Here is a 14,059-nt window from a genome sequence, read left to right as displayed (position 1 = left end):
TCACATGACCATTCACATACACTGGGCATGCGTGCGCCTGTGTAAACAGGAAGCAGATAGTCTACTCCGCAATTAGATGAGTAGTTATAGAAAATACTACATATCAAAAAAAGCAATGGCAGCAATGGAAAATATGACGGCATATTAGAGCAGTAAACGGAGCATTTTTCAGTTTCTTTACCAACAGGAAAGGGGTAAAGTGACCCACACAGGGAGGATGAAATGACAAGGTACCCAATCTGTAAACTAAGGCCCTGTCTACATATATACAGATATTTTTGTAAACAGATATTTTTCTCTGTGTTTTGGCTTCTCGTGCACACACAAAAGGAGTAGAGGTCGCTATAACAGCTTTCTGAAAACACCTCTCTGACGGAGCCGCTTCGTCAGTGACGGCGTGCACGCGCACAAACACACAGCCGCGCCTCTGGCTGCGGGTAGCGCGCGCACACACACACACACACATACGCCTCACTCCCCTCCCTGTTCACCCGGCAATTAAAAACAGCTCATGACAATCTCTTTTCCCCTTTACCTGTTCAAGTAGCGCGACCGAGGGTGCACGCTCAGATGTTCTGCTCCATGTGTACGCATACATGCACACACATCCTCATACACGTGGCCACTCACCACACGCTGCAGGCTCACCTGTCGGCCTCCATGTCTGGAGCCGACTGACCAAACAAAGCTGAACTGTTTCCTCAGTTAAATCGAGCGTTCTCGCGCGCGTACAGTGTCACGTGACCTACGTGATTTTGTTTATGATGTGAAATATTGTTTTCGGTGCATTTTGACTTGTTTTGGTTCAGGATCAGAGTCTAAACAGAGGGGTTCGATTGTTATATAAAATACACTGAAGCATGAGGGGCTGAAAAGGACTCTGGCTGTATTATATTGTGAATCTCGGCCTGATAAGATCAGTCGTGTGATGGTTGCAGAGGAGGTGAGTCACAATTGAACCGTGTTTTTGTACCTGAGAGTTGACGAAGAACTCCATTTAGTACTGTTTGTTTTTTGTAAACTTGTGCAGAGTGTTTCTTCTTAGTAGTTTTAAACTTTTCCCCCACTTTTGTAAATATTTTCACTGTTTTTCACTTTGGGAGGCCGGCACAATAAAATTGCACCAACACCAATATTTTTTTGACTACGCCATCATTTTTTTCACTTTTGTGAGGAGACTCCCAGGGCGCAGATTTTTCCAAATTCTGGTTACTTTGTATCTGCGAATGTAAAATGGAGCATTTCTTAAACAATGATAATCTCTTTAAATCACGCATGCAGATTGATGCTTGCGTAAAGATAAGCATGCACCAGAAACAACAACAATGGCAGACTACAGCTTAGTTTACATTTTTAGCACTGCTTGGTCTAATGACTACCTAAGGCTGAAATGTAGTATTGTTGCACAATTTCACTTACTGACATAGGCATCTGCTGCACCCAGTGTTAACTGGTCTATATCAACACATTTTTTAACCTTTTAAATTTGAGCAAATTAGTTTGATCTCTTTCAAAAACATTTGTAGAAGAAGACATGGCCCAAAATTTATAGAGAAATTAGTAAATGGTTATGAGAAATTTATCTGAAAAAAAGAGTAAAAAAGACCTGAAACATGTGTGGAAAACTAAAACAAAATATGTATACACTTTCTGTTACACAATTTTAGATATATAGTTATAATAATTACAAACACAATATTTTGGAGATTTTCCCCCACTTTTTTAAAATTAATTTTCTTTTCTTGTCACCTTTTACTAATTTCTTGGAATATTTGGGACACTTCATGCCAAGTTAGTCATTACCTTTCTTCACTATGTTCTTTCTAAGAAATTAAACCAATTAGCTCAGGTTTCAAAGGGTTAAATAGCTTATAAAAGGCATATAAACACAGCACCCCAGCTCCCTAGCACAAGAAAACTGATGTTGATCCAGGTTTCAAACAAGGGTTTTGGATCAGACCCATTCATACCAATAGATTGGACTATTTCGGGAATGGAATTGTTGTCTGTAAGGAATGAAGGAAAAGTTTGCATGTCCAGAGCAAAACTTGTATTTTGTATTTCCGTCATAAAGGGAAATCTCAGCAATGAGATCCCCAGTAGGTGTTCTGAAAAAGGTAACAATACTATACAATTCAATACCGTTGGGATGAGGGAAAACTGCAGTAGAAAGGTAATGTTGGGGAGCATTTGGAGTCATTTTCTAGTGAGGATGAAAAACCTTTTTAAAATGAAGGTTTCTTGGACAGAATACTTTTAAAATGTATGGAGAAAATATCAATTTTTAAAAATATCTGTATACTTCTTGACAGGGCCTCAATTTCCGCTGTGATGGATTGCTTCTCTATAAGTAGATTGTAATTCCATAGTGGCATGAACTGTAACAAACTGCTGCTTGGAAGGTAGAAAAACCAAACAAAAAAAAACGTATTGTATGGTTAGAAAACAGTGGGGAGTCATGGAAAGTGCATGTGGTTTGTAGTTAAGGAACAAAACCCTGGAAACCACGATCTGGTCCCCTGCACACAGGCTGTGTGAGGTTGAAACATTATGAGGAAAGTCTTCTAACATACATTGTTACAATAATCTTTCTCCCGCTTCCTCTCCCTGGTGTCTAGACCAGACCTGGCTACAGTGCCTTCAGGGTGATGCATGGCGGAGGGTGGGCTGATGATGCCAGCACGTCTGGGAAGAACAAAGGCTGCAACATGCCTCATCTCCTCCCCTCTCCTCCTCCTCCTCTCCCCACCATCGCCGTCTTCTTCTTTAGATCATTAGTGGGTGTTAAAGTCAGGTATGGTTCTAATTATAGGGAAGTTTGAGGCGCAAGAGAAAAGATCTGTTTAAGGCCTTTCCCAGCCTACCCTCTCTATAATTGAAGTATATATATACCATGTGGTACCCCAGCAGAATAAACTATGAATACGCTTTAAGTTTGCAAAAGTTGTAGGCTGTGTGCGGTGAAAGCAATGAGTCAACAAATATCGACTTTGAATGTACCACTGAACCAGTCTTCCTGCTGTTTTAACTGTTGGGCTTTGTGACTTGCTGGTATACAGCCTTCATGAAATCAAACAGCTGCATCAGCACAAAACTTTTACTCCTTTGTAGATGTTTGGATTTGATTTGGGAATATTAACAAGGTTCCCACACGTCGTCATGGACAAAATTTCAAAATCTTCCCCTGACTTTTCAAGGACCCCAATTTTTTTTCTTCTTGCCCTACTTGCCTGGTGTTTTTCAAACACACACAATTCAAACTGAATTTCAGTGTCCTATATGATGTGTTCAAGGACCGTCAGAAATTTGAAAATCCAGCAATAATGGGGTCAATTTGATGGATTTTAAAGAAAACATGCCTTTTGAAAATGTAAGCAAAAAACAACAATAAAACAAAGCAAAACAAAAAAATATCACCCAAGTTTTTAAGTTTTCTATTGAAAAAAATAAAGAAAAATGCAGAAAACAAAAAAAAAAGAGAAAAAAAACTGCCAAATTTTTTTGGAGAAAACATGGCTTCCAAACCTGTTTTTGCAAACAAATTTAGAAAAAGAAAATGAAAAAAAACACCAACATTTTTCAACTTTTCTATAAAAACAGCAAAAAAGAGGAAAAATTGTCAAAAATGGTTTTTTTTTAAAATGCCACATTTTTTTTCACGAAAACGTGGGTTTGGAAGGCATGTTTTCTTAAAAATCAGCGGTAAAACAAACACAAGTGGGCAAATGCCTCGTGGGCAAACATAAAGGGAAAGATGGTGATAAAAGAAGGTTTGGCCACAGTTTAGTTAGCATTATAAAGCTACAATAGAGGGGTACAGCTCGCTGGTGGGCTAATGTTTCAGACGTTTACTCACCCTATCATCATTTCAACTAATCTGCAGGAAATGTTTTGACTCCACTTCCTGTCGTTATCACTGTGGCATGAAAAAGAAGAAACAGATTTTGCCGTCATATTTAAAAAAGCTTTTTTTTTTTTTCAGTGTGACCTTGTCGCTGAACAGCACGTCTTTGAAAGATTTGAAAAGAATGATCGCTATTTTGAGACACTTCATTCAGTCTTTCCAGGTCCATTTAACAAACCCCCGTGTGGAAGCTGCCAATTAACACCTCAGCAACATAAAAGGAAACAGACGCATTCAAAGTGTTTGAAGCCAAAAAAGCAAGCTTGTCTTTGAGCTCCTTCGCGAATTCCCCTCTTTTGACTCCATTGAAGTTTTCTCTTCTGCAAGACGCAACAACAATGAATTCACCTGATACGGAAATATTACATTGACTGTCAGAATGGCGGAGTGCAGTTTTTTAAAGACTGCTAGTCTTTATGAGTAGAAGGAATTAAACCACGTGAGGATGTTAGTTGTGCATTTGGCCGTGGCTGTGTGTGCTTCACTGGCGGATGGGATCAGACCCAGGATGTGTCACTAGTCTAGCCCAAAACTGTCACTCATCTTGCGTCCTGCTGCAAGCCACCCTGCATCTCCATGCCAACGCATCTCATTAAAAATCACCAAGTACGTGCCAGGGAAAAGTCCAGCCAATTTCTCAACTGTTCCCCTCTCATGTAGAATGCAAAACCAGTATTACATGGACAGAACATGCTTTCCCGTTGACATTTAAATCGATCAGTAAGATGAAACCTCAGAGGGCGACTTAGAGAAGTTACTCACCACTTTCAGCTCCGGCACTGACCGACTCAATGTCCATTCCTGGCTGTTGACGAAGGAGTCTAAATGGAAAAAGACAAAAAAGACATTTAAAGATAATCTATCTGTTTGAGCACATTTGACCCTGGTTATATGGCTTTAACAGCATTATAGGGAACTTATAGTCAGACTTTCTGTCTTGTGTGCAACAAGTTTTATGATGGATTCAGCTGTCATATAGATATGACAAAGCCTATCTACAGGCTGGTCAGGTATTTAGTACACTTTTGACATGCTGCAAGATCAATTTTTGTGATAATCTTTTGAGAGAATGAGTCATTTCACCATAATTTTTATTTTTTGCACACAAAAAGAGAGACACACACAGAGTTAACCAGACTGATAGGGTCAAACTTTTATGGAGTTTACGGTAGATTTGCAGAGTCATGCTGCACAGAGTTTACTGACTTTAAAAGGGTCAGATGGTCATAAAGACATAGCCTTTTAAAGTGGGCAACTTTCAGCCTTTATTTATGCCATACACTGTGGGCCAAACAATCTTTCTTTTCATATTTTTCATTGCACTTTATTCTCACTGAGGATTCCAAAAATATGATCATAAAATAAAGAACTTAACACATCAGAGCTGCAACAATATTGTGATCAACTGTTATTCTGGGGGAGCATAAAGACAAAATCAATTAGGTGTTTTTTTCCAATACTGGAGGTAAAATGAAACTTTTAAAATGATACCAGTGCCTACACAGTGCTTAAACTGATATTCTTTTTTAAAAGCAACATTTAAGAACAAATTTTTATATTGCAAATTATATATTTACAAGTATGCTTGAATATATAAATATGGACGGATACAAAACACTATTAGACACGATATAAATTCACCTAACAAATAAAGCATAACCCAACTTCTCAGGCTTGCCCTCACTCTCTTTCTCACTACTCACACAGTCTGGCAACAAATTGAGGCATCGCTATCTGCATTATGATCCGGTCCATTACCATTTGGTTATGAAGGAACTAGTGCCATACTGACGCCAGGTTTCAGTAGCAAACACTCAATGCGATGACAACCGTATGTGACTGCATTGTACTTGTGGATGAGTAACTAGAACAGTTAAATTATAAAAGTTGATTTCTTGAAGAAATTATAATAAAGTATTAGATAAAATATGATATGTGTTGTATTCAGAACCTTCCTCACTCAATGAAAAACAAAAACGGTTATTTAAAACAAACAAAAGAGCAATGATAAATCATGAAATAGGGTTGGGCAATTTGATGGTAGAAATACCAGTAAAAACTTTGCAATACCGCTTTTTAACGCGGAAGCTTTTTTGAACAGGCTATGTAAATCTGCGCAGGAATCGCACTTGATCTTGTGAATCCAGCTGGCTTGCAAGGTAAAATGATTTTGGCAGACACTGAGGAAGGGTGGGACATTTTAAATACGGGAACCTGTAAGACTTGAAATTATTGTTCTCAGGAACCTTAAAGTTTCTGTTTTGAGAGTGTTTTAGTTCTACTATTTTGAGTCTTTCGTTTTCACGTAAAGCAGTTGTTTTGTTGTTTGTATTGAAGTTCCAAATGAATGAAGAAAATAATCAAATATGAATTACGATTTGGTTCCTTTAAACCTTAATTGAGCTTACGGGAGAATTTCTATATCCTGTTATAAACCATTACCACGATACATAATTGCATACATCATGATAGAAGATTTTGGCCATATCACCACCCCTGTCCAGATAGTAATCAGCATATAGATGGAGAATTAAACTAAAAGACATTCAAAGAAACAACCTGTCTGTAAATATTTTTCTGTCTCTCTCCCTGATTAATGTGCTCATGTCCTCCGTTGTTTATGTATTAACAACTTAAAAAAAACACATAACTGACGAGAAGGACTTGCAAAACACTTATGGTAAACTCAGTCTATGTAGCCTATTTCAATATCAGGTTTCAACACAAAGCAGTCTCTGAACAGGATTTAACTAATCCATTTCAAAAGACAGCCATTATCAGGCCTGATTCAACTTGTTTGGTTTTCCAGTGACATTTGGAGACTTTGACTGGATAATAATTGCACTTTGAAAAAGGGCAGTGGGAAAGAGCACTACGAGGAACAATACAAGCCCTCAGAACTAAAAACGCAAATGACAGCTTCACAAGCGGCGCCTGTGTCCCACAGAGACGGCGTACACAACGATGTGTCATAACAACTATTAGAACAAAGACCACCTTCCTGTTTTGGATTGTGGCTTTCTCACCATCTGAACCCCCCAAGAAGAAGATACCATCTCCAATATTGGAGTGTAGACTCTCTGTCTCCAAGCAACAAGGTGTGTAATACCAGGTGAGCCCCCCGCAATCCCTCCCCATGTCAAAACCACAACAATTAAAATGTTCATATACTAAAAAAAGGAGCCACGATTACAATAAGCCAGTTTGTTGCAGCGATGATGGTTTCCCTTTGCGCCCGAGGCGATGCTAATATGAAAAGAATGGCAGCATAAACAGTAAAGTAACCACCGTCACTATAAGACATGTTTCTATTTTCTCTCCAAAATGTACGCTAAAAGCCCACATGACTCATAGCTCAGCAGGCCGGAGCCAAAAATTCCTTTACCTACTACAATTAGAGTAAAAACACCCCCCCGCTAAAATGTTTACTTATTTCTGACCTCCATTTACAAAGAGCCTTGTGCTGCTCTGCTTGTCTCACTTGTTGTGGGAGAGGAGAAAAGTTCATCCCTAACAGAGGGGCCTTTCACCGAGCATTGTGTGGAGCGGAGTAGTCTTTAAACAGCACGCCTCATGTTCAGCCCTCTCAGCGTGGGTTTGACATGTCTGAACATGAGCGAAGACACCCTTCTGATTCAGTTTCAGGTCACAGCTCCCTGAAGCCATATCAGATAAGGCTGCTGCCTAATTTTCTTGGATTTCCTGTCATTTTGTTAAGACCTATTATTTCCACAAGCAGTCTCTGTACTTTCTGGATGACTTTTATTTATTTTATGTTTTTTTTCACTGTAATTAGAGGGCTGATAAAAGTTAACCATTTGACACCTGAGTGACAATATCTTGATTTTCTTACAAAAACATGGGAAAGCAATGAGCAACTTAAGAAATGCCCCCCAAAATTGGCAAGATATTTGTAAAAAGAAAAAAAAAGTTTAAAATTAACTGAAAATAAGCAAAAAGACAAAAGAAAAACAAACGAGAAAATTATCTGTAAAAAATGAGTAAAAATGTGCTATATATGTACAGTCTATATATGTATATACATATATATATATAGACATTTGTACATATACATACATACACACACATACGTATAATCTGTTAAACAATATTAAATATAACTTTTTTCTTTTCAATTTCTTTTTTTAAAGGAAATTCTCTTGTCATCTTTTACCTATTTCTTGCGATTTGCAGGACATTTCTTGCCAAGTTGCTCATTGACTTTTCCCCCCATGTTTTCTGAATTAATCAAACCAATATGTTCAGGTTTCAAAGGCTTAAATGCTTGTGAAAGTCGTCTGAATGCAGCCCAAGAGCAAGAGCAGCAACTAGCAATTAGACAAACACGCTGAAAGGTTCCAGTCTTTAGCACTTACTGCAACATTAACAAAGAATCAGTGAATAAACAGAAACAACAGAGAGCACAATTTAAAAAATAAACACAGAAAAACCCGCCAGATGCACAGATGTTTTTCTCACATTTACCCATTCCACATAATCAAACTTTCACACAGGGACACATTCAAATAAAAGCCAATCCATAGATAACGGTGCAGGGAAATTAAGTGTCATCAAAGGCCAACACTGAAATGGAGTTGTTGGCGGCCGACAAGCGCTGCATTTTGGAACAGCACAGTACCTTCTCATTGACCATAACAACATCACTTATGCTTTCAAGGACATAAAAACACTGACAGGAAGAAAAGAAGAGAAAATGAGCTCTAACTAACAAAATTGGACAGGACCCAACACCTGTGAATTAAAAAACCTTTAAAGGGCTCATATTATGCTCATTTTCATGTTCATACGTGTATTTTGGGTTTCTACTAGAACATGTTTACATGCTTTAATGTTCAAAAAACACTTTTTTTCTCACACTTTCTGTCTGAATATATCTGTATTCTCCCTCTGAAACACTCTTTAGGCCTCTTCAGACCCTCTTCCCAGAAAAGCCCTGAATGCTCTGATTGCTCAGGGGCTACTGTTATTCCAAATCTACGCTCTCGACATCCATTCATCATTGCAGCCATGCGACAATGGGGGGAGAGGGTACAGTGTCAGCAAACTACTACTATAAATTTGGCTGTTTTTGCAGGTCCGTGAACGCAGAAGAACACAGAACTTCATCATAAGTTATTTTCTTCCTTTAGCAGCAGTTTCAGTCGGGGCAAGGATGACTGAATGCAGTGTGAATGAATGCAAACTTTTTGACCCAGCACAATGATGTTTCACTTAACTTTCACTAATCTATTTTTGGCAACAGATGTTTTAATTATGGCACAAATAAATGAATGTGTGGGAAGCCCTGGTCAGTAAAGGCAGTGTAGCGACACTCTGTCTTTCTAAAGGTTTCACTGGAATTACATCGCTAGACAACAGCTCGTGTCTCTGTTTACTTCCTGTCAGCTTTTGTTATTCACATGCACTGCAAATAATAACAGTAAGGAATCAATAGACTGAATCACTGTGATACCGCACTAATAACATTTACTTCGGGGTAGAAAACTGGTGACCATTTTGAATGGTAGAGATATGTGAAACTGGCAAACTTGATTATCTCTGTTGTCATTTTCAGCTGTAACTCTAAGGTTTTAAGATATATAAACACGGTGGTTTGACCTGACGTTTATGCTGAGGTTATTTTATGTGCTGTGTTGCTTTGCTGGAATCTTTGATCAACCAAATCTACAGACACAGAAGCTTAACAATGTACAGCTGTGGATGGGAACCACAGCAAAGCATATTTCAGCCACCTACAAACAAATCCATAGCAGTTTTAAGCATACCCTTATTTTAATATTTTCACCGCTTTAATTTACACAATACCTTAGAAAGGCAGCAGTAGACCAGCAACTCCAGTACTCTATTCTAAAGAGCGGTCTGACAATACGGTAAAGGTACAAAATTATTTTAAATATATTGTAGACTTAAACTGATAGACGTTTTTTTTTTAAGGTAGGGTTTTTAACACTGTAAGAATGAATTAATTAATACAGCATTTGCTCAGCACCATTTGATTTTACTTATGTAACTCTGGGGCTTTCTGCTGAGAGGTTACTGTAAATAAACATTGTGATTTGGTCTTGATAGTATATTAGTGAAATCGTGACTTTATAGAAATCCTGGCGGCTCCTTTAAAGGCACAGTTTCTGAGTACGGACTGTGTGAAAATCCTTGTGGATTGAGTGTTTTGATACTTTTTCAATATCTATACAGAACCTGTAGCTGCTTTATAGTTAACATACACGGAAACCTGACTTTTTACAATACGGGACCTTGAAGGGAATCATTTGACACATTTCCTCTCACAAACACACCCTTTACAAACTGTAACAGAGAAAATGCCCAACTTCTTCCACCCTCAGAGCAGATACAGTACAACCAGTTTGGTCCCATGCAAAAAAAAGCCCTAATTGAATCCATGTGCTCTGTATTACGTCATTCAGTAAAAATGAGCATCCCTACATTACCATGTCCCAGAATGCCTATGGAAACAGAAAGCCCCTGCGTTTGTGATGCTTGGAGAGGACACCAGTGTCTTTGTCTCTGCCAGGGGGAAACTGCATTGCCAGCTTGTTTGTTAGGTTTTTCACTTCACTGCTCATGTCTACTCAGATAAAAATGACCATTCAGTCTGAGGGTAGCGAAGCACAATTACCCCCCCTCACTTATTCCATTTCATGAGAAAAGAAAATGCAATGCGAGCAAAAAATCATGTGCATACGGTTGTCTGAGTGTGTGTGTGTGTGCATGTGCATACATGCGGGCATTTCTACGTGCAGTGAATCTGAAGTGGTTTTTGGAATGAGAGAGGACAACCTTGAGGTCGAAACTTCCACTCTGAATGACTTTCCAGCCTTGCTTTCCCACCATCATAAATTACAGAGTGGGAATTTAGCTAGCAATTAGTATTTCTGCTTCCTTTCGTTGCCAACCTCATGACCAAACATTCCTCGTCTGACTACTTTTATCATTACAAAGTGCTCCTGAATCATCTTCCTATTGATGTGCAGTCCGAGCTCTTATCTCTCCTCTTCTGGGCACCCAAACACAAACCTCTTTATTCCATCAAAGGCCATAAGTGACAAACACAATCAGCAAGAGAACGAGGTAAAAATCGTTGTGCCATGTCAGTGTAATGCGGTCTGGATGGCCTGCCCTATTTAAAGCTCTCAGAGCCTTGTGTTGACTGCAGACAATAAATTGGACATCCTGCTTCAAACAGGATCGTCATTTAACATGAGACTTGCAAATTGACTTTTGAGACATCTTGACTGACTCGATTTGTAAATTTAAGAGATGAATGTGTCAGATTCATCTTTCTTGCTACCAAAAGCAGTGAACAAAATGAAGAAAGCAATCGACGTGAGCTGAAAGTGGACAAAGTGCACACTATGATTTTACTTACAAAATCAAAATCTAGGAAACTGATTAAAAAACGGAAGTAAATATAACTATTAATCTTAATTGATGTTTACTTTATGTCTATATATAAGTTTAACGAAACAGAACTAGCAGATCTCCTAACCTCATAATTGGCTAAATCTTCTGTGTCATGATCAAGTTAAGTCAAACTAACTTGGTTTACTGAAGCTGCTTATACTTAGAAAAGAACAAGGTAACTCCAATTGTCATATTTAAGTTGCAACAACTTTACAAAATTAGGTAAAATCAACAATTAGATATAAAGTAAATATATATGAAGATTTGTAGTTATATTTACTTTTTATATTATATATTACTAAAATCAACTTGTCAGATTTTACAGTGTACAAACAGACCCGAACGAAAACTTCAAACACCAGTTTGTAAACTGTTTCTAGAACAGAAGGACGCTGCTCACCTACTGAACCACAATCTCGATGAACAAAATGTACCCTAGCTGAGATTTGCAGTGGCAGATGCTCAAATATGAGATATATTCAGTTATTAACAGCTTCCCCTCCTCTCATGCCCAGACTGTATCACACAGTGATTTTTTCAATATTTCACTGTCTCCCCGTTTCTCCTGCAGCAGGTGAGAGGGCATTATCACAGTGTTACTGTTTGTCTCCATTTCCATGAAAGTGTCTGTTTGCCTTGAACATAATTACCTGCTGTGCGTCTGGCTCACCCGCCCCTGCTGGTATGAATGAAATAAGCAAATGCATATTTTAAAGGACCCGTGTGTAAGATTTAGGGGAATATATTAGCAGAGATGGAGTATAAAACAATAGGCATGTTTTCTTTGAAAATAAAAACAGTTTTCTTCCCCTTACCTTAGAATAAACCTTTAATATCTAGGAAGCGGATCCTAGTTTACTGAGATCAACATGTTGCCCTGATATGTTTCTACAGTAGCCAAGAACAGTCAAACCAAACATTGGCACCAGATGCGGCCTTTTGCATGCAGCCACCATAGTAAGAAGCCTAGCTGCACCAGAGTTGCACAGTTTCTAACTTGAAAGTGTTTTATTCAGTGTTTCTGGATGTTAATATCACTGGATCCGTTTGTTTTGGAGAGGAAGCAACTTTTGTGGATAATTCGGCTTCTGGTAAAAACTCCTGAACACCCAGATCTTTAGTTCTCAGAGAAAAAAGGTGACTTCACATATTGGCATGGGTTGGACAAGCTGCCCAGAGGCCAAAGTACATAAGAAATACATGGATTTTTGAAAGTTAAACTGCTTCATACCGTTTTTGATCAGTTTAAATTACCGGATCTGTTTATAGCTGTTTTAGTCACCTGATTTGGAGAGGAAAAGACCTCTGTGGATAAATCAGCTGGTTGCAATCTGCAATTCACTGCTAGACGCCATTAAATCCCCCTAAATTTTTATGAACGTCACCTTTAACCCTCTGGATCATCAGTTTTCTTATGCTGTGATCAGACACCTTTCACAGGCATTTTAACCTCTAAAACATGAGCAAATTGGTTTGTTTTTCAAAAACATGGGAATAAAAACAATAAGCTAAAAATATCTGAGTGATAGAGCAAGAGAAAAAGAGAGAGAGAGAATCACTGGAAAATGATCCAAATAAAGGGAAAAATAAAAACTATTTTCATCATTGTTAAAATCATGTAATTAAAATTGTGTTACACAAAAAAAAATCATATTTATTAATATTAGCATATTTTAACAATCATTAAGATTTTTTAATTTGTTTGTTGTGAATGTTTTTTACTTTTCTTTTTTGGAGCTAATTTTTAAGGTAATTTTCTTTTCGGCCTACCTTTTTTTTAATCAATTCTTTTCCCATTTTTGGGTCCTCTCATAAGTTGCTGATTGCCCTCCATCCATTTTTTTTTAGAAATCAAGCCAATTTGCTCCAGTTTTAAAGGATTAAATCATTTCTGAATGTGCAGATTTTAAAGCAGGCAGACTAACTCAAACTGCAAGGTGATGCGGGAAATTACGTTGGCAGGATTTCACAGGAAGTGAATGAAACATAGCAAGGGAAAAAAGCAAAGGGAATTCCACGCTGAATACATTTCATGTCAGATTGAAGATAAAGGAGAATGGATGACACGGATGGGGGATTTTCTTCAAACTGTCAATACGTAATGGCAAGTCAAGGCGGGTCAGAATAAATACGCATCGGCGAGCACTTTTTTCTACTGGATCTCATTGACACCTCATGCAAAAGGCTTATTGCAGAGTTCAATCTACTGTCCCAGTATTTCAACCTTCCCTACATTCACTGACCACCTACGCCGCACAGCGAGCCACCCCTCCTCCAACCCAAAGACCCCAGAGCGCCCCGATTCCAGCACATGGTTCACCGATCACTCCTGTCTCCACCAGCTCGACAGAGTGGCTCTGTTCATCCACAGGTGGGGGTGGGGACGCATTCTCCACACCTCAAACCGATCATCTCCCTTCCCCCCAAAAACATCACAAGATTTCACCGTCATCATCAGGAAGCACTTGTGTGTGCTCATTTGTGTGTGTTTAGTGTTGTGGGGCCGGGCTTCAGCTTTCTGGATTTAATTTAGGAGCAAACACTTAGGCAGGTAGCAACAGGCGACCAGGTCCGCCCAGGGCATTGCACACCTAACCTAACTCCGCCTGATCGGCACACCTACATTCCTGATGCCTGACTGACTGACTGACTGACTGACTGAGTGGAAGAAATGGACAAATACCGCTTGACACTAGGAAAAGGTATCCTTGG

At 38.7% G+C, this 14,059-nt stretch overlaps 1 protein-coding gene across 2 annotated transcripts in view; it reads right to left on the bottom strand.

The window, feature by feature from the left end:
* The window catches only part of agap3 (ArfGAP with GTPase domain, ankyrin repeat and PH domain 3), a 167,482-nt gene that overhangs the window by 85,759 nt on the left and 67,664 nt on the right, over positions 1-14,059 (bottom strand). For both annotated transcript variants that reach the window (XM_042498498.2, XM_042498497.2), the window contains exon 2: positions 4,667-4,725. In XM_042498498.2, the coding sequence (XP_042354432.1) occupies positions 4,667-4,725 (59 nt within the window). The remainder of the gene's footprint in view (positions 1-4,666; positions 4,726-14,059) is intronic.

The sequence above is a fragment of the Plectropomus leopardus genome, chromosome 12, assembly GCF_026936395.1.
Source record: "Plectropomus leopardus strain MGB_pleo_1.0 chromosome 12, ASM2693639v1, whole genome shotgun sequence".
Classification (NCBI taxonomy): domain Eukaryota; kingdom Metazoa; phylum Chordata; class Actinopteri; order Perciformes; family Serranidae; genus Plectropomus; species Plectropomus leopardus.
Note: the sequence above shows the minus strand (reverse complement) of the source record. Positions and strands in the feature narration are given on the sequence as shown.